This window comes from Odocoileus virginianus, unplaced genomic scaffold (genome assembly GCF_023699985.2).
Source record: "Odocoileus virginianus isolate 20LAN1187 ecotype Illinois unplaced genomic scaffold, Ovbor_1.2 Unplaced_Contig_24, whole genome shotgun sequence".
Classification (NCBI taxonomy): domain Eukaryota; kingdom Metazoa; phylum Chordata; class Mammalia; order Artiodactyla; family Cervidae; genus Odocoileus; species Odocoileus virginianus.
The window spans coordinates 1,070,001-1,096,130 of record NW_027224341.1 but is presented as its reverse complement, the minus strand read 5'-3'; the positions used below and the strand labels follow the sequence as shown (position 1 = coordinate 1,096,130).

The following is a 26,130-nucleotide window of genomic DNA, read 5'->3' as shown; positions in this document are numbered from 1 at the left end:
GACTCCTGGGTCAGAGACAAAGAACTTCATGATGGCATAGCAGGCAGCATGTGCTTCATGTTCAGGTTGGTTCCTGAGTCCATGTGCACTTGCTGTTGGAACAAAGGGCCACTCACTCTGTGACTTAAAGCAATCCACTGCTATTGCCTTACAGTTCTCAAGTGCAGAAGCGCGAGATCAGTGACAGTGGGCTAGAATCAAGCTGTCATCAGGGCTGTGTTCCATGTGGAGGCTCCAGCGAAGGATCCGTTTCTTGTCTTTTTCAGCTTCCAGAGGCTGTTCACATTTTTTGGCTCATAGCCCTGTATCACTGTCACCTCTTTCCACTTCACCTCTCTGTCTCTGACCATTCTGCCTCTCTCCTATAAGACCTTTGTAATTAACATTGGATTACCCACAGTAGTCTCTCATCTCAAGATTCTTAACTTAATCACATCCACAAAGTCCTTTTCACCATGCAAGGTACTATATGCATAGGTTCTAGGGATTATGAATGGACATGTTTGGCGGGGGGAGGGCATTATCCTACTACATTCTCCTCTGTGACCCCAAAGATTCATGCAAAATATATCTGTCTCACCCCCAACATCCTCTAAAATCTCAATAATTACATCATCAAATCAAAGTCCAATATTTAGTCGATATAGTGTCAGCTCAAGGGTCCCAAATATCATCATCTTATTCATCTAAATCAGGTATGGCTGAGACCCTGAGTAGGATTCCAAGACATGAAGACAGCCTAAATGTCCATCAACAGAGGAATGGATAAAGCAGATGTGGTATACTCACACACACACATATGCACACAATGGAATATTACTCAGCCATAAAAAATAATGAAATAATGCCATTTGTAGCAACATGGATGGACCTGGAGATTGTCATACTGAGTGAAGTAAGTCAGAAAAGGACAGATATCATGTGACATTGCTTATATGTTGATTCTTAAAAGATGATTCAAACGAACTTATCTCAAAACAGAAATATATTCACAGACTTAGGAAACAAACTTATGATTACCAAATGGGAAAGATGGGGAGAGAGATGAATTAGAGTTTGGGATTAACATACACACATTACTATATATAAAATAGATAATCAACAAGGACCTACTGTGTAGCACAGGGAACTTTACTCGATATTCTGTAATGACCATTGAATTTTATATGTAAGATCTTATATATATTTTATTTATATGTTATGTTTAGTTCTTTAAAAAATTGATCTTTTTTCTTGATATCCTGATTTCTATTATGTTTTCTATGATTTACATTTAATGATTCAGTCAAACTTATTTTATGTTCTCTTTTAGATTGTTTCATAATTTCAGGCCCTGGAATAGTGATCATCCTGGCTTTGAGGATTAGCTACTTCCTCCTCATGCCAATTATTTACTTCTGTTTTTTGTCTTGTGTATTATATGCATGGATGCATGTGTTGCATAGTGTGAGCTCTTCAGCATGTATTTTTTTTTCCCCTATGGTTATCTCACACATTCTAGTTTATAAAAGTTTCCCTAGAGAACAATTTGTATTGCTTATCCTGAGGCCCCAAGTGATTTGATCAATCTGGAATTGTTAAGTTTTTGCTTGAGAATTCCTGAATCATAAAGAGAGTATATCCATTTGGATTCCACATCCACATGAAGCATGGACTTGGGAGTTTAGGTTTTTTATGGGAGACTTTGATTTTTTTTCCTGGAGACCTTGGCAGCACCGGTTGCTCCATCTTTTCCCTGTGTCTGCATGTAGAGTTCATTGAGTCTCCCTTTCAATGAAGAGGCAGCTTTTTCAATAACTTTTATGGAGGGAGTTTCCCAGGTGCTTCCCGAGTGGCTCAATGTAAAGAATCTACTGCCAATGCAGGAGACGCAGGAGACTTAAGTTCGATCCCTGGACCAGGAAGATCCCCTGGAGGAGGAAATGGCAACCCACTCCAGTATTCTTGCTCGGAAAATCCCATAGGAGGAGAAGCCTAGTGGGCTACAGTTCATAGGGTCTCAAAGGGTCAGCCACAACTGAGTGATTGGGCATGCAAATCTGGGGGGTTCTATAAAGGAAGTCTGCACATCTGGTATGAACTCCTCTTTTTATTTCTAAATGGACAGTATAGCCCTATTCACTAGGCAGATTAAAGCCTCTTTCCTCCAGGGTACTGTGGCATCAACTTACAAGTTTACTTTCCTGGTTAAGTGTCCTTTTTATTAATATATGTCACCTGCGAACTTCTCTCTCCTTCATATTTAGCTCTATATTATTTTTGTTGTATTTTATCCAGCATAACTATTAATAAGAATTTTACTTAAAAGGGATTCAAATTAGTTTAGTTCACCATGTGTGCAGAACTGAAAGCCTCAGCTCTAGAGTATGAGCTTGGTTTTTCTTAAAAGTACGTGCCAGCATGTTTCTCTGGTGAACATCTTTATGTTGTCATCTATTTACCCACAAGTTCCTCTATTTTCTTAAATATATTAATGGGAATTATTTTATGGTTTTTCTTGTTATCTCTTTACATCATCTGTGTTTGCATTAATTGTTTAATGTTTCTTATTCTCGTATTATCAATCATATAGTCTTGACACTTTTCACATCTAGAAATTTTTATTAACATGGCAGACATCATGAGTGAAAAATTCCTTGATGTGTCATATGTTATCTTCTGTGAGAGTAATTTCTCCCCTTTCTTCCTATGAGCCAGACAGAGTGAGGGGCTATCACCTTACTCCAGTTGAGGTGAGTCAGGACTGAACTGTTTTTTCTTAAAACAGCTTTGGGGTATATTTGGCAAAATAATTTTCACATATTTAAAACATACAATTTAATTCATTTGACATAAGTATATCCCCAAGAAACCGTTACCACATTCAAGACAATGAACACACCCATCACCCCCCAAAAGTTTTCTGCCCTTTTTTAATCCCTCCCTTCCCATCTCTTGCCCTGGAAACCACTGATCTGCTTTCTATCACTGTATGTTGGTTTGCATTTTCAAGATACTTGTATGAATGGATTCAAGCAGTATCTACTCTATTTTGTCTGACTGCTTTCATTCAGCATAATTATTTTGAGATTCATCCCTGATTAGTAGTTTATTATTTTTGCTGAGTAGTGTTTATTGCTGAGTAGTTTATTTTGAGTAGTGTTTGGATAGACCATAATTTGTTTATTCATTCTTATTGATGGATATTTGGGTTATTTACAATTTTGGCTACTATAAGGAAAACTGCAGTGACTATTTGGTTATAAGTCTTTCTATGGACATATGCTTTTATTTTCTAAAGCACCTAGAAGAGGAATATCTGGGTCATATCTTAGATGTTTATCTTTTTAAAGAAACTGCTTATCAGTTTTCTAAAATAATTGTTTAAATATTACTGTGAATTCCTCATAGTGTATATGAATTCTTAATGATTTACTTCATTGCCAACATTTTGCAAGGTCAGTCTTTTTAATTTTATTAATTCTAGTATGTGTGTGTAGTAGTATCTCACTGTGGTTTTTAGTTGCATTTCACTAATGACTAATAAGCCCCCCAGCTGGCTCAGATGGTAAAGAATCTAACCTGCAATGCTGGAGATTCTGGCTCAATCCCTGGGTTGGGAAGATCCCCAGGAGGAGGAAATGGCAGTCCACTCCAGTTTCTTGCCTGAAAAATCCCATTCAGCATCTTTTCATGTGCTTATTTATCCACCTGGATATCTTTGTGAGGCGTGTTTTCAAGTCTCCTCATTGTCATACTGGGGTGTTTGCTTTATTATTGAGTTTTGAGAGTTCTTTATTCATGATATAAATTCTTTTTCAGAGTGACTTCATTTCTCCTTTAAATGGATCATACTTCTGGTGTTGTAGCAAAGAAATATTTGCCAAATCCAAGTCGTAAGAGTTTAATCCTACATTTTTTTTTCTAGAAGTTTTATAGTTTTAGATTTTATATTTAGATCTGTAATCCATTTTGAGTTAATTTTTATGTACATAGAAAAGTATGGATTGAAATTCATTTTTTTTGGCATGTGGATACCTAATTGTTGCAGCATTATTTGTTGAAAAAAATCCTTTGTCCACAATTGCCTTTGCACTGATACTGAAAATCAGTTGTCCATGTATGTATTGGTTTAGTTCTGGACCATACTTCTTGATTACTGTAGGTTTAAAAAGTCTTAAAATCAGATTGTTTAAGTCCTCCAGCTTTGTTTTTCTTATTCAGAGTTGTTCTGGGTACTTGAGATCCTTTGCATCTTTATTTGAATTTAGGATAAGTTTTTAAATTCCCTTCCTTACATATGACTCTACCAAAATTTCACCCATTTCTCTGGCCATCTTCAAAGCCACTTTTTCCAAAAAAGGCTTTCCAGATCCCAGGTGAAAGGAGTTTCTTTCTTCTGTGCTCCATGCACACTTCATCATACTTTTATTGCATTTATTCATATTTGGCTACATGTATTTGTCTGATCTCCCCTGCCATGTAGTAAACCTCTCAAGATCCAGGAATCTTGACTTTGTTCTGTCTACTGAAAAACTAGTTTTATACTTTGCAGGAGTGAGTCTGACACTGAGATGTCTGTGGAAGACATCTAGCTCATTTCCTGCCTGTTGTAAAGTAATCTGACAGATTTAGAATTGTTTTTTCTATTGTTATCTCCAAGATGGCTCATTCTTTATTATTTCTATTGCTACTAATGCACTTTTAAAGAAAAATAGATAATTACTTTCTAAGTATCAAAATATGCTATATTTGACTTGTGGTGCTAGTTACATGCAGCTTAACAACTGTCTTAATAATCTACTTATTGTTCACATTCTCCCTGTTCATTGAACTTTTGAGAAAATGTTCATCCTTAAAGACATCAATGACATCTTTGGCTGCCAAGGGCAGCAGCGCCTCACCTCAGACCTACTGTGTTTCTAGTGGTTCCCTCCAGTCCTACTGTAGCCCTCCACTAGGGGAACTGCAGTTAAAAGCCTGTTATTTCTCAGGAGGAGTTTCTGTAGGAAGTATAATCATGTCCTTTTTATGGGGACGTTCAGTCTACAGATTTGGCAGCAGGGGAATATGTTTACCTTTCTTTGTAGAGCCTAAACTCTTCCGTACTTATTAGGAACATATACAATGAGGAAATTGTTTTAGCACCTAACAAATTAGCAACATAACCATATGCTTAGGAAAACTAGCTTTCCTATTACATGTGGGCATTATGTTGGTGTGACAGTGATCTTGGGTAATGTTTTCTCTGTAAGCAATGCAAGGTTTAAGACACTTAGGAAAGGCTTTTTGTTTTCTTCCTTAGTCTTTCCACATTCATTGCATCTGGTGAGATCATGTGAACCCTGTTTATTTGTAGCCCAGCACTATTTTTTGAAGGGATCACATGTTTGAAATGCTAGTAGCCAATTCATTGGAAGAAAGAAATCCTCTTAGAGTTTTGTCCTAGAGTAAAAACTTGGTTAGTGGTTAAGGAAAATTCATGTTAAAATCTTAAATAAAATGATATAAAATTTTAAAAAATGATGAACTTAGTTGATTCCATTAAACACTACAGCAGTTAAGCCTGTTTCTGCAGCAGCCTTGCAATGATTCCCTCTTGATCAGAATCCGTGAGAGTCCCCTGCAATCAGTCAATATCATCATTACCATTATGGATTTGATTCCTCTAGAAGAGTCTAGGAAAATAAATGGGTAGGGGATGTGTGTGTATATACAGTGAGAACAACGATCAGACATTTGATGTAGGCACGGCAAACAAAGGAAGTGGTGGGAACGAGATGATCAAGGAGGAAGGGGGCAAACCTGCTTGAGATCAGCAGGTTAGTATGAATGATGGGAGTGTGGCGAGCAGAATAATGTCCCTCCCTTCCCCACAAGGTAGCCAGCTGTGAAAATGTTACTGTACGTGGCAAAGGGGACTACAGATATTTTAGGGAAAAAATCCAAGAGGATTTCTATCTTCTAATAATTGCCTTTTAAACGCGTTAAAGATTAGTGCTGGGCTGCAAATAAACAGGGTTCATAGACTCACCACATGTAACAAATGTGGAAAGACTAAGGAAGAAAAAAGCAAAAATGCCATTCTTAAGTGTCTTGAGCCTTACATTGCTCACAAGAGGAATCATTACCCAAGGTGAGTGTCATAGCCACATAAAGCCTGAGTGGGATGGGAAAAGAGGATCCTGAGAGGACACAGTGGGAAGAGTAGCCTGGATTATCCTGCAGGGGGCCTAATCTAATCACCTGGGTCCTTAAAAGAGGAGAACACATCCCAACTGAGCTTAGAAGTCAGAGGGGGATGTAATCTTGGAAGAATGTCCCGAGAGGATGCAAGCATGCTGGCAGTGAAGGTGGAGGAAGTGAGGCCACAAGCCAAGGGATGTGGGTGGCCTCTGATAACCAGAAAAAGCAAGGAAATAGTCTCTCCTGGAGCCTCCAGGAGGAGCACACCCTGCTGATACCTGGATTTTAGCCAGATGAGACTTGTGTTGGACCCCTGACCTCCAGAACAGTAAGGTGCTACATACAGTAGTAACAGAAAACTAACATAGGGAGGATGTGTGTAAGAGGTGGAGACGGTCTGATGGAGAGGGAGGCTGGGGTGAGGATTCTGACATTTGCACCTAAAAAGCAACAGGGTGAAGGGGGAACACGGGGTGCTGAAGCAGAGCTGGCAGTGCTGCTTCGCAGACTGTTTGGAGTGAGGAGAACACTGCAGTAGAGAAATAGATTAAACCTCTACCAGAAAAATAAGTAAAATGGTGACTGGGCTTCTGTGGTGGTGGATATGGGAATGGAAAAAGACAGATTGATATAAGCCTTATTTTGGAGAAGTTGGCTACAGGTTTAACGACTCCACGTTGGGGAGAGTTAGTCGATGTGTAAACTGAGTATGTGTGTCCTCTCAAAATTCTCGTGCTGAAACCCTGTCTCCCATGTCAGGAGGCAGGGCCTTTGGGAGGCAGATAGGATTAAATGAGGTTCCGAGAGTGGACCCCTCAGGAGTAATGGAATCAGTGCTCTTGTAAGGGTCTCAAGAGAGCTGTGTCTCTCTACCCTCGGTCATGTGAGGACACAGTAAGTCTGCTCTCTTCAAGCAAGGAAGCACCAACACCCTGACCTCAGACTTCTCAGCCTCCAGAACTTGAGGAATATGCTCCCTGTTTAAGCTACCCAATCTATGGTAATCTATGATGTTACAGCATCCCAGGTTGACAAAGACGGTCAAGGATGCCCTAGAGTTTGGAACTGACTGGAGAATGTTGAAACCCAGGGGAGTGGGCAGCTGGTTTTAGGGAGAAAAGTAAAGGAGTTGGTTTCAAACACATTTGAGTTTTACAAGGACACTGGGTAATTCTGGCAGGAACTGGGAATAGGGGCTGGCACTCAGGAGAAAGGAACAGTAGAGATGCAGATCCAATGTCATTCTGCTGGAAGCAGCACAACTGTGCTGTGAGTATGAGAGTAGACATGATCTTTGGGGATTGATGGGAGCAAAGGGTTGGATGTAGATCAAAGTCCAAGGACAACAGAAGGTGATAAATTTACTAAGCCCCTATTATGTGTGAGGAACTTGGTTCCTATGAAGGTTCTGACCCCAAGTCAGGGGAGTAAGCACCTGCCTGATCTCATGAGTGCTCCTTGCACACGGCCAGGATGATGCGCAAAACAGGTAAGACGTGGGCATGCAAGTATCTTTACACTTCCTGCCACTGGTGGGAGAAAAGCAACCAGGATCTTCAGTCCACTCAGGCTTCCCCAATGAGGTCAACTTAACCCTTTTGTAAACAGTTCTTCTCTAATGACTTCACTTTTCCATGCCTCACAAATCCAAGTTCCTTCCAGACCTTTCTCCAAGGAGTTGCATAGGCCCTCTGCATCAGGTCTTTCTCACTGTACTATCAATACCCTATGGCGGGGACACTGGAAGGCCACAGAAAGGGTTTACGTTCAGGGCAGGCTATTTAAGACTAGCTCACTGGGTCAGACTCCTGCCGTGTTCTTGCCTCTTCACCTCTGTGCTCCAAGGAGGCTTACCTGGTACAATTACTGCCACACTCCCTTTTTTGTCTGCTTTTCCATGAAGTCTAGCCTCTTGCTACTGAATTTACTAACAACCTATTTTATTTCACTGATGGAACGTGGTGCCTCTTTCCTCCGTAGATCCCTTGATAATGGTGCTCTTCAAACTTATTTTTTACAACAGTCCTATAAAGTAGGCATTGGTGGGAAAGAGTCCTCCTATTTGCACTATTTAGGTGATTGTGATTTAAGCTTTCAACCAACCCAGACCTACTTTGCTTTCAGTTCAGTCGCTCAGTCGTGTCTGACTCTGCAATCCCATGGACTGCAGCATGCCAGGCTTCCCTGTCCATCACCAATTCCCGAAGCTTGCTCAAACTCATGTCCATTGAGTCAGTGATGCCATCCAACCATCTCATCCTCTGTTGTCCCCTTCTCCTGCCTTCAATCTTTCCCAGCATCATCTCACTCATTCCAGTGAGTCAGTTCTTCACATCAGCTGTCCAGAGTATTGGAGTTTCAGCTTCAGCATCAGTCCTTCCAATACTTTGCTTTAGAGAGAAGGAAATAGATTAGTTTGGGCTAGGAACTAATCCCTTAGCTAGCTGAACAGGTGCTGAGAAGGATTACATGTGCTTTTCATTAAAGGACCCTTCGAAAGAACTGAAAAAGGCTGTAATTAATGGGTTCAAATACTAGAGCAGAATGATCAGTAGCAGGGATTTGGCTCTAGTGGTAAAGAACCCACCTACCAATGCAGAAGACATCAGACTCGGTTTGATCCCTAGGTCGGGAAGATCCCCTGGAGGAGGGCATAGCAACCCACTCCAGTATTCTTGCCTGGAGAATCCCCATGGACATAGGAGCCTGGAGGGCTACAGTCCATAGGGTCACAGAGTCGGACACAACTCAAGTGACTTAGCATACAGCACAGGGACTAGAAAACTTTCAAACTTCACTCCTCTAACCATTTATTGCTAAAGTGAAAGAGAAAGTTGCTCAGTCACGTCCAACTCTTTGCAACCCCATGGCTTTACAGTCCATGGAATTCTCCAGGCCAGAATACTGGAGTGGGTGGCCTTTCTCTTCTCCAGGGGATCTCCCCAACCCAGGGATCGAACCCAGGTCTCCTGCATCACAGGCAATTCTTTACCAGCTGAGCCACAAGGGAAGCCCAAGAATACTGGAGTGGGTAACCTATCCCTTCTCCAGGGGATCTTCCTGACCAAGGAATCAAACTGGGCGTCTCCTGCATTGCAGGCAGATTCTTTGCCAACTGAGCTATTAGGGAAGCCCATTCACTGCTAAGGGGTTCTTCAAAGTAGGATAGCCATTGCATAACTACTAAGTGTTTAATCTCGGGTAAAATTAAAATGACTTGTTAAATAAGGTACCTGTAGACTTTGGACCTCCCCAATAGGCACCCTTCGGTTTGGCTACCATCTTCTTGGTATTTAGTCACTGATTTAGAATTTTTCCAGTCTGGAATGGAACCCTAATATTAAAGCCTGGATTTCTAAGGGTTGATGGGTACAGCTAGTTATGGAATGCTGTGGGCTCACAAGTAATAGATCTGATCGTAACCTCTCTGCTCACACAAAAGCAATGGTGTGAGCAGCAACCTTGAATCTTGAGCAGAATCTTGAACTTTGCCCTTCCCAGGGCTGGCAAGCCTGTGGATGCAGGTGTCTTATGACATCGTGAGGGGACAGAACTGGTGGAAGGGGACTGATAGTCTCTGGAGTTTGAATTTTCATAAAAGCCTTTCTGCCTTTCTTTTTTTCAAGATGGTCTAAACGTGTTGATCTGTGTTCTCATCCTAGACTCTCAGTGCAAAAACGAAGGGCCGAGATACGGTCTCTGAGGTTTCTGGCTGTAACTAGCAGTTCTGATAGTGGATATGGACCTTTACTCTGTAAATGGAATCGAAGCTGTGTCACGTGTGTGGCTTATTCCAAAATATGGAGTCCTCATAAAAGCAGGGTGCACCTTCTCGGGAACTGATCATCTGTTTGATGTCTGTACTATCTGTGTTTCAGACTCAGCCGTGCTTGAGCTTAGAATGGATGGCCCATGGAGGGTCAGTCAAAAAGACAAAGGGAAGGTACAGTTATAAATGAATAGGTTTGCAGATAAAAAGTATACAAAACACACTGAAATAATAACCAAAATAGTTTATAACTTACAACTCTTTCACATAAAAAAATAGCAAACTATAATTAATGCTTTCTACCCTTAGGAAAAGGACATTAAAAATGCTGGACATTAATACACACATTAATTGTATTCCTTAATTTGATTTCCACATTTCACATTTACTACCTATAAGTTTACCAAGTTCTACTTCACATGTCCTTTATAAAGTACTTCACTTTGTAATGATTATTCTAGAACTCCACTTGCTGGCATGTGGTTATTGAGCACTTAGAATGTGGCTGGTTCAAACTGAGATGTGCTGTAAATGAAAACTTACCTGATTTTGGAAACTTGGGATGAAAAAGAGAATGTAAAATCCCAATTTTTATATTATTTTAGATATATCACATAAATTACCAAAATTAATTTCTTTTTACCTTTTTTAATGTGGCTATAAAAATTTTTAAATGACACGTGGCTCATAGGACCCTCCTACTGGACAACAGTGAGCCAGAACAGCTGAAAACAAAGCAGCCACCAGGGGTAGCCCCAGCGACAGCTCTCACTCGCCAGTATCTCACGTGCCTATTATCTGCTTTTGGAAACGCTACTGTGAAGTAAGAGAATAATCTGGCTACTTTTAATTATTTTATAATCTGGCATGCTTTTAACTTCTTCAGTGAACATATATTTACTTCTTAAATAAAGTAAAAATGTTGCATTCTGTTTAGAGTTACAAAAGAGGGACTGGCATTTGAGACACACAGCATAAACAAAACTGAATAAATCAAATTCCCCTATTAGTTGTGATGTATACCTTTCACCTTGCATCAGGTGCAAAATGAGGCACCTAGAGGTGGAAATCTGGGAAAACACGAGAGTTCACTATCTACCTACTTGTCAGAATGAACATGAAGCACTATTACACCAGTGACTGTCTGAGCCACAGTGCTCACACTGCCCCCCGTTTCTGTGAGAAAGAGGAGCTGTTCTTCTGGGCAAGAATTAAAAATACACACCTAGTCAATAATGGCCAAATACCTGCAATTTTGTTGTCTTCCCATATCTAGTGTGTAAGTGAGGCCTTTTGCAATAAATAATACCAGTTCTAATCATCTGCCATAAAGGGACTGTCTAAATTATTTAAAATGTTGATAACTTTTTCCAGTAAAATACACCATTAATGCTGCTTTTATTTTCCCCTAGCTGGTAAAATATAATTTATTTTGAAATGTTGTTCTTATGTTCCAGCAACATACTGGATCACTTTTTTCAAAAGCCTCCTTCTGACAGGGACCCCAACCATCTGCAGGCCTCTCTGTGAGGTCGAGTGACATGTGAGTTTCTACTAATACTCTGGTGCGTTCACTTCTGCCAGAGCGGCTGGCACAACCACGCCCTGCCGGTGCAGCTCTCGGAGAACGTCCAAGATCGAGTCTAACTCCGTTCGGAACTTGTCCAGCTCCCGATTCTTCAGCTGTGCAAGTCTTCTCCATTTCTCAATTTCTTTGTTTTGCTCAGTTTCTACTACCTGGTGTGTCTGCTGTATTATCTGCAAATTAAAAATACCACATTACTGTTAAGAGTTTATATGAGCCTCTAACAGCTTCTAGGAGCTCAACTGGGTCAATGCTGACAAGGGTAACCTGGCGACCTATGTATCAGAGGGGATGGGGCAGCGGGAGAGGAACCTTACCTAACAGGCCCCATTAGGTCAGTAAAGGCTTATAAGCAAAGAGTAAGTGGGAATTTTAGTATCTAATTCTGATAGGGAGTTAAGAAGTTTAAAGTTTTTTATTTTAAGCCTCGGTTGGGGCAGGGCAGGATACCATTTAAAGCATTTAATACCTTGGAATGAATTCAAACATCCCTAAAATGCTGTTCTTAAGAACTGCACTTGAGATGCAATCAAGACAGTTTTAATGCAACATGTCACTAATGAACCATACGATGACACCTATCATGTGCCAGGCCTGGCTTCAAGTCTTATATATGTTAACATTCAATCTTGTAACATGCCAGGAGATATTCTACATATCCATCTTCATTTAACAGGTGGGGAAAAAGAGTCACAGATAAATAAAACAATTAACTTGCCCTAGATTCACACAGAGGCCACTGGAGGCAGAGTTAGAATTCACACCAATGGGCTGGCCCAGGGCCCCTCCTCTTAACTACCCATACTAGACTGCCTTCTTTATGTAGATCAGTTTTTTCCAGCTGTGAAGTAAGTACTTTGTCCAGTAACTTACAATACTGTTCTTACAATGTCATTAATAAAATACCTTACCAGAAGGGAAATGTTAATCACAGTCATTGCAAATCACACAAAGCTAGACATAAAAAAGTAACAGGTTAAGGCAACAAAACCAATAATGTTTCCAGACATTATACATGCTGAACCTCTGAAAGAAAATTTATAATTCTGCCTGGCTATCGAATAATTACTTCATAATTTATCAGTGAAATAAAAGAATTTCAGACATTGTATAAATAGGTGCTTGAGTTATGGGGAATTCAAAACACTGTATGAATTTTCAGTTCATTATTTTGAGGTCTCATATATTAAAACTTGGCATTTAACGACTTTTCAATCATATTCAGACATAATTAACATAACATTGTACAAGTTTAAGGTATACAGTTAAAAGACATTAACTCCTTGGAAGGAAAGTTATGATCAACCTAGATAGCATATTACTTTGCCAACAAAGGTCCGTTTGGTCAAGGCTATGGTTTTTCCAGTGGCCATGTATGGATGTGAGAGTTGGACTGTGAAGAAAGCTGAGTCCGAAGAATTGATGCTTTGGAACTATGGGTTGGAGAAGACTCTTGAGAGTCCCTTGGACTGCAAGGAGATCCAACCAGTCCATCCTAAAGATCAGTCCTGAGTGTTTGCTGGAAGGACTGATGTTGAAGTTGAAACTCCAATGTTTTGGCCACCTGATGCAAAGAGCTGACTCACTGGAAAAGACCCTGATGCTGGGAAAGATTGAAGGCAGGAGGAGAAGGGGATGACAGAGGATAAGATGGTTAGATGGCATCACCGACTCAATGGACATGAGTCTTGGGTAAACTCCGGGAGTTGGTGATGGACAGGGAGGCCTGGCAAGCTGCAGTCCATGGGGTCGCAAAGAGTTGGACACGACTGAGCGACTGAACTGAAGTTATGCAAAGAAATGACATGATATATGTAAATACTGTGAAATGATTACCACAATAAATTAATGTGTCACCACGTTAAGATTCAAAATTTTTTTGTGATGAAAAGATTTACTTTCTTAGCAACTTTCAAATATACAATATAAGTGTTAACTACAGTCAGCATGCAGTACATTATACACCCAGAACTTCTATTGCACTGTAAGTTTTAACCTTTGACCACCTTTATCCAATTCCCCCACATCTACACCCTGCCTCTGGGAACTACCAATCTCATCTTTAATTTTTTTTTTTTTTTTTAAAGAATACACATATCAGATCATAGTGTCTGTTTTTCTCTGTCTAACCTTCCAAAAGCCCTTAAGGATCCATCCATGTTTTTTCCAAGTGCTAGGATTTCCTATTTTTTAATGGGTGAATACCATTCCATACCATCCCATTGTGTGTGTGTGTGTATATATATATATCACATTTTCTTTACCCATTCACCCACTGATGGACATGTCTTGGCTGATGTAAATAATACTGCAAATACTGTAAATAACACTGGCTGCACCTATTTACATTGCCACCAACAGTGCACAAGAGTTCTTTTTCCTCCACATCCTTGCCAATACTTTTGCCTTTTTAATAATAGCCCTTCTCCAGATGTTGCCTTGGTAAAGAATCCACCTGCCAAGCAGGAGATGCGGGTTTGATCCCTGAGTCAAGAAGATCCCCTGGAGTAGGAAATAGCAACCCATTCCAGTATTCCTGCTGGGAAAAATTCCATGGACAGAGAGTCTGGCAGGCAACAGTCCATGGAGTCCAAAGAGTTGGACACAACCGAGCAGACAAATACACTTTTGATACGCCTCCATGTGGGTTTGACTTGCATTTCCCTCATAATTAGTGGTGTTGAGCATCTTTTCATACAGCTGTGGGGCATTTAAATACCTTGTTTGGAACAACATCTATTCAGGTCCTTTGCCCATTTTTTAATTAGTTTTTTTCTTTTTTTGCTATTGAGTTGTATGAGTCAGAGCTTGCTTTTACATCATTTTGATTCTTTCCATGGTTGTGCAGATGCTTTTTTAGTTTGATGTGGGCCCATTTGTTTATTTTGTTGTTTGTGCTTTAGGTATCACATCCAAAAAGGATCTATGACAAGACACGTATCAGTGAACTTTTACCCTGTGTTTTATTCTATGAATTTTATGGTTTCTGGTCTTTAATCCATTTAGAGTAATTTTTGTGAGTGGTGTAAGACAGGGATCTAGTTTGTCTTTTGCATGTAAATATTACATTTCCCCAGAACCATTTATAAAGAAAAGTGTCTCTTCTCCACTGGGTATTCTTGGCTCCCTTATCAAATATATATATACATGGATTTATTTCTGGGTTCTAGAGTCCATTCCATTGGGCTATGTGCTTGTTTTTAATGCCAGGACCACACTGTTTTGATTACTACAGCTTTGTAATATAGTATGAAATTAGGAAATGAAGATACCTCCTGCTTTATTGATCTCCCTTAGGATTGCTTTGACTCTGCATGGTCTTTGTGGTTCCATACAAATTTCAGAATGGTTTTTCTATCAGTATAAAAAATGCCATTGGAATCTTGACAGAGATCGCAGTGAATCTATAGATGGCTTTGGACATTTTAACAGTATCAATTCTTATAAATCATGAACACGGAATACCTTTGTCTTTAATTTTTTTCATCAATGCCTTATAGTTATCAACATATGGATCTTTTACCTCCTTGGACAGATTTATTTCCAAGTATTTTATTCTTTTTGATATTATTATAAATGGAATTATTTTATTCTTCAGATAATTTGTTGTTAGTATATAGAAACATTACTGACTTTTGTATACTGATTTTGGTATCAAAGAACTTGACTGAATTCACTGAATTCACCAGAAGTTTTTAGGTAGAGTCTTTAGGATTTTCTCTATACAAAATAATGTCATTCACAAATAGAAACAATTTTATCCTTTGCCTGACTGCTCTGGCTAAGGCTTCTAATACTATGTTGAATAAGAGTGGTGAGAATGAGCACTCTTCTCTTGCTTCTGGATCTTAGCAGAAAAGATTCCAACCTGTCATTATAGATTTTGATGTTAAATGAAAGGCAACTCACTCCAGTATTCTTGCCTGGAGAATTCCATGGACAGAGGAGCCTGGTGGGCTATAGTCCTTGGGGTCACAAAGAGTTGGACAGACTGAGAGACGAACGCATACACATGTGGTCCTGTTACATGTGGCCTTTATCATGTTGAGGTACGTTATTTTTATACCTAATTTGTTGAGTTTTTATCAAGAATGGGCGTTCGTGTTAAAGGTTTTTTCCTACATTGATTGAAATGTGTGCGTGTGTGTGCTTAGTTATGTCCCGTGGACTACAGCCCACCAGGCTCCTCTGCCCATGAAATTCTCCAGGCAAGAATACTGGAGTGGGGTGCCATGTTTCCTCCTCCAGGGGATCTTTTCACCCAGGGATTGACCCTGTGTCTCTTGTGTCTCCTGCATTGGCAGGAAGATTCTTCACCATGAGTGCCACCTTGGAAGCCCTGCTTATGATGATTTGTATCTTCAGTCAGAGTCTGAAATAGTATGTGTATTTGTATAAATGAACCACTTTGCCGTACACCAGAAACTGACACACTGTAAATCAACTACTCCACCAGAAAAAAAACCCAACAGAACAATGAAGTCAAAAGATTGTTCTAGCACCACACAGTGAAACCTTTGCATTTTCTAGTGGTGACATGTTTCCTAGATTAACAGTAGAGATGTTTGTAAGAAGCTACATGGTAGTGTATTTTTTAGGTCTTGTGTTTTTTTTTCCCCCCAGAACTGAAATTATGGAAGAAATTTAGTATTTTTAGTCAGGTGTGAAAGGGACCTTTTAAAACTATGGCTTTCCTTGCTATTTGGAAGCTGCTCTCAATTCTGAGGTTATAATTGTATTGGAGTACTTGATCTACAATGTTGTGTTAGTTTCAGGTGGACTGCAAAGTGATTCACTTATACATATACAAATATTCCTTCTTTTTCAGATTTTTTCCTATATAGGTTACTACAGAATACTGAGCAGAATTCTCTGTGCTATACAGTAGGTCCCTATTGGTTATATATTTTACGTGTAGTGGTGTCTATACGGTAATCCCAAACTCCTAATTTATCCCTCCCTTACATCACATTTCCCCTTTGATAACCATAAGTTTTTGAAAGTCTGTTTTGTAAATACATTCACTTGTGCCATATTTTTTAGATTCCACATAAAAGCAATATTGTAAGATAGCCTTCTCTGACTTGCTTCACTTAGTATGGTCATCTCTAGGACATCCATGTTGCTGCAAATGGCATTATTTTGTTCTTTCTATGGCTGAGTAATATTCCATTGTATATATGTACTATATCTTTTTATCCATTCCTCTGTTGATGGACATTTAGGTTGCTTCCATATTTGGCTACTGTAAATAGTGCTGCAATGAACACAGGGTGCATGTATCTTTTCAATTATGGTTTTCTCCAGATACATGCCCAGGAGTGGGATTGCTGGGTCATAAGGTAGTTCTATTTTTAGTTTTTTAAGGAACCTCCATACTGTTCTCCATAGTGGTTGTACCAATTTACATTTCCACCAACAGTACATGAGAGTCGCCTTTCCAGCACTCACCGTTTGTACACTTTCTCATGATGGCCATTCTGGTACGAGGCGCTATCTCACTGTACATTTGATTTGCATTTCTTTGGTAGTTAGTGATCTTGAGCATCTTTTCTTTCCTTTTTGGCCATCTGTATATGTTCTTTGAAGAAGTATCTATTTAGATATTCTGCCAGTGTTTGACTGTTTTGCTTTTTTGATAATAGAGCTGTATGAGCTATTAATCCTGTGTTGGTCACTTCCTTTGCAAATATTTTCTCATGTTCTGTGGACTGCCCTTTTCTTTGTTTACGGCCTCCTTTGCTGTACAAGAGCTTTTAAGTTTAGTGAGGTCCTGTTTCTATTTCCATTATTCTAGGAGATGAATGAAAAAAGACATTGCTGCAATTTATGTCAGTGTTCTGCCCATGTCCTCTTCTAAGACATTTATCATATCTAATCTTACATTTAGGTCTTTATCCATTTCATTTTTGTATATGATGTTAGAAAATGTTCAAATTTCATTTTTTTTTAAACTGAAGGATAATTGCTTTATAATGTAATGTGTTGGTTCTGCTGTACTATGTATGTGTGTATTTACATATATATACATACATATATACATACATATACACACATGTATACATACATACATATATACATGTATATACATGCATATAAAAGCCCCTCCCTCGTGGGCCTCCCTCCCATTCCCCACCAGTCCCACCTAGGCTGTTGCAGAGCACCAGGCTGAGTTTCCTGTGTTATGCTGCGGCTTCCCACTAGCTAGCTATTTTACACATGGCAGTGAGTATACACATCAGTGCTACTTTCTTCATTTGTCCCACCGTCTCCGTCCCCTGCTGTGCCTACAAGTTTGTTCTTTGCGTCTATGTCTCCATTCCTTCCCTACAGGGAGGTTCATCAGTACCATTTCCTAAGTTTCACATAGAGGCACTAATACACAATATTTGCTTTTCTCTTTTTGACTTACTTCATTCTGTATGTCTTCCCTGATAGTTCAGTTGGTAAAAAACCTGCCTGCAACTGCGGTTTGATTCCTGGGTTGGGAAGATCTGCTGGAGAAGGGATAGGCTACCCACTCCAGTATTCTTGGGCTTCCCTTGTGGCTCAGCTGGTAAAGAATCCACCTGCAATGCAGGAGACCTGGGTTCGATCCCTGGGTTGGGAAGATCCCCTGGAAAAGGGAAAGGCTACCCACTCCAGTATTCTGGCCTGGAGAATTCCATGGACTGTATAGTCCACAGGGTCACAAAGAGTCAGACACAACTGAGCAACTTTCACTCTGCTTAAGAGGCTCTACATTCACCATTTCAGATCAACTGACTCACACTTGTTCTTTTTATGGCCGAGTAATATTCAATTGTATATATATACTACAACTTCTTTATCCATTCATCAAAGGCCATCTAGTTGCTTCCACATCCTTGCTATTGTAAATAGTGCTGCAATGAACACTGGGGTGAATGTGTTCTTTCAAACCATGGTTTTTCCCCAGATATATACCCAGGAGTGGGATTGCCGATCATACAGTAGCTTTATTCCTAGCTTTTCACAGCATCTCCATACTGTTCTCCATAGTGGCTGTACCAATTTGCATTCCTACCAGCTGTGCAGGAGGGCTCACTTTTCTTCACATCCTCTCCAGCATTGTTTGTAGATTTTTTGATGATGGCCATTCTGACTGGCGTGAGGTGATATCTCACTGCAGTTTTGATTTGCATTTCTCTGATAATGAGCAATGTTTCATGTTTACTGGCTATCTGCATGTCTTCTTTGGAGAAATGTCTATTTAGGCCTTTTCAGGCATCTGTCCCTGCACTGGGCCTTTGGGTGGGCGGTCTTTGTGTGCAAGCCCATTAAAACTATTTCTCAAGTTTGCTATAGCCGTGTGCGTCTCGTGGACACAAGCCTCGTTAGCTTTCAAAGTTGGACTTTTGCCAGGGCTCATCTCTCAGGTTCAGGAATTAAAAGTTGGAGTGTCCAATGGGGTTCAAACCCTTTTTCCTTCAGGGAGAAGCTTGGGTTTTCAGTTCCCTATTGAATGTGAATCACTGTGCTAGGGGAGAGGTTTATGGTGAGATTGTGTCTTATCCTTTCCTACCTACTTTGATGTGGTTTTCTTTTTTCTCATTTATCCAATGTGTAGGAGGTGCTCAGTTATTTTGGGGGTTCTGTCCTGAAAAAATCATTCTGTATGCTGTAGATCAGTGTGCCCAGCGGAGGAGGTGAGTTCAGGGTCTTTTTACATTGCCCACTTGAACTAGAACCTGTCTCTGACCTTTGAAAACTTAATTATAATGTGTTTTAGTGTAGCCCTTCATGGGTTAAACCTATCTTCCCTGGTATCTCAGCAGGTAAAGAATCCACCTGCAAAGCAGGAATCTATGTCCATATCTCTCCCGAGGAGTTTTAGCCATTATTGCCTTTAATAAACTTTCTGTCCCTTTTTCCTTGACTTATCCTTCTGGGATTTCCATAGTGGGGATAATGTTTTTTTCTGATGGTGTCCCATAAATTCCACAGGGTTTCTTCACTTTTTCATTCTTCTGGCTTCTCTGACTGGATAATTGCAAATGACCTGTTTTCTGGCTTACTGATTCTTCTGGACGGTCAAGTCTGCTGCTGCAGTTGTCTACTGAATTCTCCAGTTCTATGATCTTCTTTTTTCTTTTAATGGTTTATATTTCTTTGCTGAATTTATCTTGGTCATGTCTGTTTTCTGATTTCCATACAGTTGTCTTTCTGTGTCTTTTTGTAGTTAACTTAAAAAGGACTTTTATGAATTCTGTTAGGACAGTTCACACATCTCCATTTTGTTATAAGCAGTATTGGAGCTTTGTTAGTTTCCTTTGATAGTATTATATTTAACTGATTTTCATGGTCTTTGATTTTTGTGTTGCTATCTGTGCATTTGAGTAAATGGACTCCTTTTCTAGACTTTATATGTTGGCATTGGCAGAGACAGTCTGTTGTCTATTAGCTCAGCTTGGGGTTTTGGACAGGTCAGCTGGTAGTGTCCTTGGGCAGGTGGAACTTGCTATCAGGGTCTCTTTTTTGGGTAAGGATACTGCCTGAGCTCTCAGGTCAAGAGGCTGCTGCTGGCTGGGACTGGATAGGACTGGAAGCCAAGTGTGTCTAAGAGGATGAGTTCTGCAGTTGCCGAGATTTTCTGGTCATGCTTTTTTTTCAAACTCTATTGAGTACTACACTTAGCAGTAGATGGTGCCATGAATTATTGGGGTGGCAGAAAAAGTCCAAGATGGGATCGACTTTTTGGGGACCTAAATCAGGCAGAATTGTGACTGAGCTTCCACATTAGATAAGACTACTAAGCCAGTGGCTTAGCTTTGCAGATAGACAGTGCTGCTGCTGTCTAGGCTCTCCGGGCTCAAGTGCCATTATAAGTGAGGTTGTAGGATGGGCTACACAGCTTCTAGGCACCTGGTTAGGTTTCCTTGCTTGGGGAGCTGGAAGCTGTATTCAGCATTAGATGGGGATATGAATTAGCTTCCCTACACAGGCAGGTGGTGGAAAAGGTTCCAAGGCTGGCAAGGCTCATTGTCTGGGGTATTGCATCAGGCAGAGCTGTACCCGGATATCCCTGGCCATACAGGGTCAGCAAATGTGAACAGCCACTGGCTGGTGTCTCCTTGGGCACTACTCTGAGCAGGAACTTGGTCTACCACGAGTCAAGTGCTGGTTACTGTAAATCCTGTCCCCCTTTTCTGTTTCATCCCCAATGGTCAAGCCCTACAGATTACCCCTGAAATACCCGTGAAGGAAAACTCGAATGGGTCTCCTAGGAAGCAACCCACAATGGTGGGAGAGCTGGATGTTCACCTTGGATTCTGTTCTAGGGGAGGAAAAATGTTATCAGTTTGATTGTTCCTCTTACACTTCTAATGTGGTCCTTCTTGGTCTCTCTGATGTAAAAGCGTGCTTCACTTCACCTGTGTTCCCAGACTTTCAAACTGTGTCTTATTTATAGATACTTGCTAGGTGGTCTTCTTCTAAGGGATCCTGAAGTCAGGAATGAACCATTTCACCATTTTGATGATGTCCTGATTTTTTACCATGCTATACATCAAACTGATATCTATCACCTTTCTATAAATCAAGGATGTCCTAAAAACCCTACTATATTTTTGCTTAAGCAAGTGAAATAAATTTTATAAGCCATATTGAAATAATATATAGAGAACTTATATATATGTTTATATATCACATTTGTTTATAATAAGACTACAAAATATGTCCTAAGGCTATAATATAGTATGTGCTTATAACAAGTAAGAAAGTTAATGTTAAACATATTTATCAACAACTTAAAACCATTTTTTACAACAGGAATTATATAATATGGGTAGGTTCTGGTAATATGGTGACACATGATGATGCCTTATTTCTACTATGACTGGTGGTTTCTTAGACTACAATGTTTTTAAGAGAAGTGCACAAAAAAAAAAGCCTAAGAAATCAAGTACATTAATCTCTTTGTGTTCCATTTCACATTTATTAGTTTCTGTATGATAAAGAGCTAGAATCTTGGTATGATTAAGTAGAGCTAGGGTTTCTCTGTGGAACTTGGGCTATCCATAAAGCTTTGCATGTTATATAATTGTTGTTTTCAAAGAGTATATAAATTTACATACTGTTTGTATGTGACCCACCGTCTCGTTCATATGTTAAAGCTCCAATACACAGTTTTGCTGTATTTGGAGTAAGAAACTAATTCAGGTTAAATGAAGTTACAAGGGTGGAGCCCTAGTCAGACTGGATTAGTGTCCTCATAAAAAGAGGTATCTATTCGCACTTCCCCACCCCACAGAGCACACCCTGAGGAAAGGTCATCTACAAGCCAGAAGGAGCTCCCACAGAAACCGAATCAGCTGGAAGCTTGATTTGTTATTTGTTATTTGTAGTAATCATAATGTTAACAGCGCTAGGCAAATGATATTTTAAATGATCACATTTCAATATAAGCCTGTACCTTACTAACATTTATTAAAATGACTTAAATATGTACATGTTTTCCAAGAGTCCTATTCCCAGGGTAAAATGCCTATCTTTTAGGCATCCATCAATAATTAAGAACATAATACAAAAGTTGTTTCTCTATTTTTCTAGATATAAGGTAAACCAATCTTCAAGTATTTGAGAATTAGTCTTATTTTCTCTTAAAAGCTATACACTTATCTAGAATAAAATCAATATATAATGAAAACACTCTGAAAGAAGTAATCTGTTAGGGATGACAAAAACACAGTAAACTGGAGGACTTAAACGTGAAGACCTGCACAAACGTGTAATATAATTCACTAACTTACCAACTGCACAAATGTGTAATATAATTCACTAATTTACCAACTGCACAAATGTGTAATATAATTCACTAACTTACCTGCTGCAGCTCCTGTTCTCTCTGCTCATGTCTCATTTCCATCTGTCTGATTTTCTTTTCTAAGACCATGAAATGTTTCATCTCCGGTGTATGATTTTCTTTGGCTTCTCTTAATTCTTCCAAGAGTTTTGTAATCTGAAGTTGAGATATGAAATAAATGGGAAATTATAAGGAAATAATTCATTTTTCACTGGCAATCATTAGAAGAACATTCACTGTATATTCTTTGTATAAAATTTCTTTAGACCAGAGACTTCTTGTTAACATCAAAGGTATCTGGAGTTGTTAAGAGTAATAGCTTTCACTTCTTCAGTCCAGAAAGTAAAGACTCATCCTAGCTCTGAACTGACCTCACATTTGAAAAGGTTCCAGATGAGTGGACCAACTTCTCTCTCCCAGGTATGCAGGCTGGCTGTAGTGCCCAAAATTAAGTTTGGCACTTTCTTTGATGTATTCAGCCTTGCTACAAAGTATATGTTAATAGTGTGACTACTTTTTGGATTAAATAATACATTTAAAACACACAGAGGATTCAATAAATATGAACCCTTTTTTGTCACTCCCTGTAATTCTATTTGTAATTCTCTTTCCAGTTCTTATCATCTTATAACTTATAATAATTCATTCCACATGTGACATACACATATAAAACAGAGATGAGTAAGCACTGAACTCTTTTTGTGCTGGTTGTGTCTTAGGTTCCAGAGTGCACGGTCCCTGTCCTCACAGAGAGGACAGTCTAGCATAGTACCTCCTTTTTCATGTCATGGCCCAGAGAAAAAAATGGTAAAATTTTTGTGGCACCAGGGAGTGAAATGGAGGTGATATGAGGGATCTCTATATTGGACTTCATAAAACAATTAGTAGCACTCGTTATACCATATAATTATGATAACCTGCAAACTGTTATCAAAAGGCAAAATAATTAACAAACAAATGAAAATGGATAAAGTTAACAGTCATGTTTTACAAGGAACCACCTAGTACCTAAAAACACCAATAATACTTAAAAAAAAAAAAAAGAACCAATATGCTCTTCTGAAGTTAGTTTAAAAAATGTGAAAATATAAGCAAATTAAATCAGTGGCAAATCTAAACAGTTTAAATGCAGGACATCCTGTATATCATCAGTGACCAAATAAATAAACAGACGTTAATGGGGATGACTTACAGAAAGATTGGGGAGATGCTGTACATACCATGCCGTGGTGATGAGTGGTGGGCAAAAAAATCATGTCTGAAAACAAAATTGTAAAAAACAAACCCCTACAAACAAAAAACTACCCCCAAAACAAAACCAGCAATGATTATTGAACTAAGACAGTTGTCAGAAGCACTGTCATACATGTATTAGTCAAATATCACTTCATCCTCTACAAACATTTTAATGATTGAAAAATGACTGAGTTTGTTTTCAGATCACCTTTCCAGTCACCATCATCTTGTGACCACAGGTGACCCATTCTGGGTACACCAGGAGCGTTCTAGTCTAGAGGAAGGAGCAAGTTGAGTAGATGACAATTCTAACATGATATGCTGCGGTGGAGAGTTGCGTGCATAGTAAGGTGGTGAGTGAGGGGCTCGTAACCTGAAGGAGAGGTGGCCGCAGGATTCTCAGCCGGAGGCAGCTGTGTCTGAGTCTTAAAGGATAAGCAGTAATGAGTTATGGCAGTATCGTGGGCTAGGTGTTATGCTAAGGACAAATGTTAACTCAGTTGATCTTCTTTATCAAAACTTGTATTTGTTTATGGTCTCACTACCAAACAAAGCATAAGCTCCACGAGAACTGGGATTTTGTCTTTGTCCTTAAGTTTTCCTAGCTCCTACAGCTGTGCATAGCAGACAGCAGGTGCTTAGCATCACCCGTGAATCATTCAATGGAGTCACTTTTCAAAGATTAAACATCCATTCGTAAATTACATAAATTCAGAGATTTGGTTCTAGACAAAGAGTAAAGATAACGTTCCCTCATTTGTACCTCTTAAGAAGCACCTTTAAGAGTATAATTAAAGTCCTTAAAAAAAATTCTTTTATTTTAGTGAATATGTCCATTGGAGGCAATTGGATACATAAGGAAAGATGCATGATCAAAAGTGTTTCCGGCTTTAAAAAACACACACCACACACAGAAATCTCAATATCGCTGGGACCAAACAACATCCAAAATGTATATATTGTCTAAAGTTCTTAGCAAATGGATATGATAAATAATCCAAACACCTCAAAAAAAAAGAAAGGTGTGAGGTTAAAAAAAATGCTTCCTGCGACTTGAATACTATAGAAAAACCTGGCAACAACCTGAATGTCCAATGATAGGGGACTGGTAAATAGTAAAATAACCTTGAACCTGGAGCTAGAGGCCCTGAGTCCTATGCTGGTACTTTGGCTATGGCCTGGTAACAGGTTACTTTAGCCACCTAATGAGAGAACCAACTCATTGGAAAAGACCCTGATGCTGGGAAAGACTGAGGGCAAAAGGAGAAGGGGGCCACAGAGGATGAGACGGGTGGAGGGCATCACTGACTCAGTGGATGTGACCTTGAGCAAGCTGCGGGAGACAGTGAAGGACAGGGAGGCCTGGTGTGCTGCTGAATGTGCGGCACCAAGAGTCTGCCGTGACTGAGGGACTGAACCAGCACCTCAGGTCAGTTATTTCATTTTTCTCACCGTCAGTTTCTTTGTATATAAAGTAGGAATAATCGTACCTACTCTTTTGGGTTACTGTGAGAACCACACAGAACACTTAACACAGTGCCTAGTATACAGGAAACCCCTAATAAACAGTAACTATCATTATTACGATTTTGACTCCTATTATAAAGTGTAGGTTTAAGTAAATACTTAGCCATACAGTGATCATAAGCCACCCCTGGTACTGTGGATACAGGCTAGGAAATAGCTTCACTTAGGTATGGAAATCAAACCCCAAATCCCGCCCAACTGTGTTTAGTCAATGGCATCCCTCTTGCCCCAACTTCAGAGCTCAGGCATTGGCCCTGCCCAAAAATACACCCTGAAAGCAAGACCCACACAGCCAAGGACATGACCAGCAGGCACACCCAGAAACCCAAGCTGAGCTGACCAGTGAAGAACCATCTCTGCCAGAGAAAACCTGACTCAAATGCACAGATAATCAATGAGGGAGTCAAGGATCACAAAAAAATCAGGGTAAATATGACACCATCAAAGGAACCTAAAAAGGTCCTTTGAACTATGTTGAAAAAATTGAAATTACTCAGTTTTTTCTTATGGCTCTACAAAACTGCTTTAAAAACAAGCAGTCAGGAATAGGATGGGGAGACCACTTTCTCCCCCACAAATTCATCAAAAGAACATTTGAACGCAGAGCAAACTACATAAAACAACCTCTGATCTCTAGCAGGGGACATCAGGCACCCAGAAAAGCAGCCCATTGTCTTCAAAAGGAGGTAGGACAAAATGTAAAAGATAAATAGAGAGACAAAAGAGCTAGGGACTTAGATCCATCCAGGAAGGGAGACTTTTAATAGAGGAAGTTTCCAAACAACAGGAAACCCTCTCACTGGCGGGTCTGGGGGAAGTTTTCGAATCTCGGAGGGCATCCTAACTGGGAGGAAAAATAAATAAAACCCACAGATTACATGCCCCAAAGCAACTCCCAGCAGAAAAGCACCCCAGATGCTCGCATCAGCCACCAGCAAGTGGGGGCTGAATGGAGAGGAGCAGGTGGCACTGCTTAGGGGAGGGAGGGAGGGAGGGAGAGAGGGGGAGAGAGAGAGAGAATTAACC

At 39.8% G+C, this 26,130-nt stretch overlaps 1 protein-coding gene across 2 annotated transcripts in view; it reads right to left on the bottom strand.

Annotated features, from left to right (window-relative positions):
- Positions 1-10,163: 10,163 nt before the first annotated feature.
- CEP162 (centrosomal protein 162) overlaps positions 10,164-26,130 on the bottom strand; it is a 103,056-nt gene continuing 87,089 nt past the window's right edge. For both annotated transcript variants that reach the window (XM_020885723.2, XM_020885724.2), the window contains exons 26-27: positions 22,363-22,497; positions 10,164-11,692 (exon numbers count right to left, since the gene is read on the bottom strand). In XM_020885723.2, coding sequence (XP_020741382.2) covers positions 11,489-11,692; positions 22,363-22,497 — 339 coding nt within the window. In that variant the 3' untranslated portion in view covers positions 10,164-11,488. The remainder of the gene's footprint in view (positions 11,693-22,362; positions 22,498-26,130) is intronic.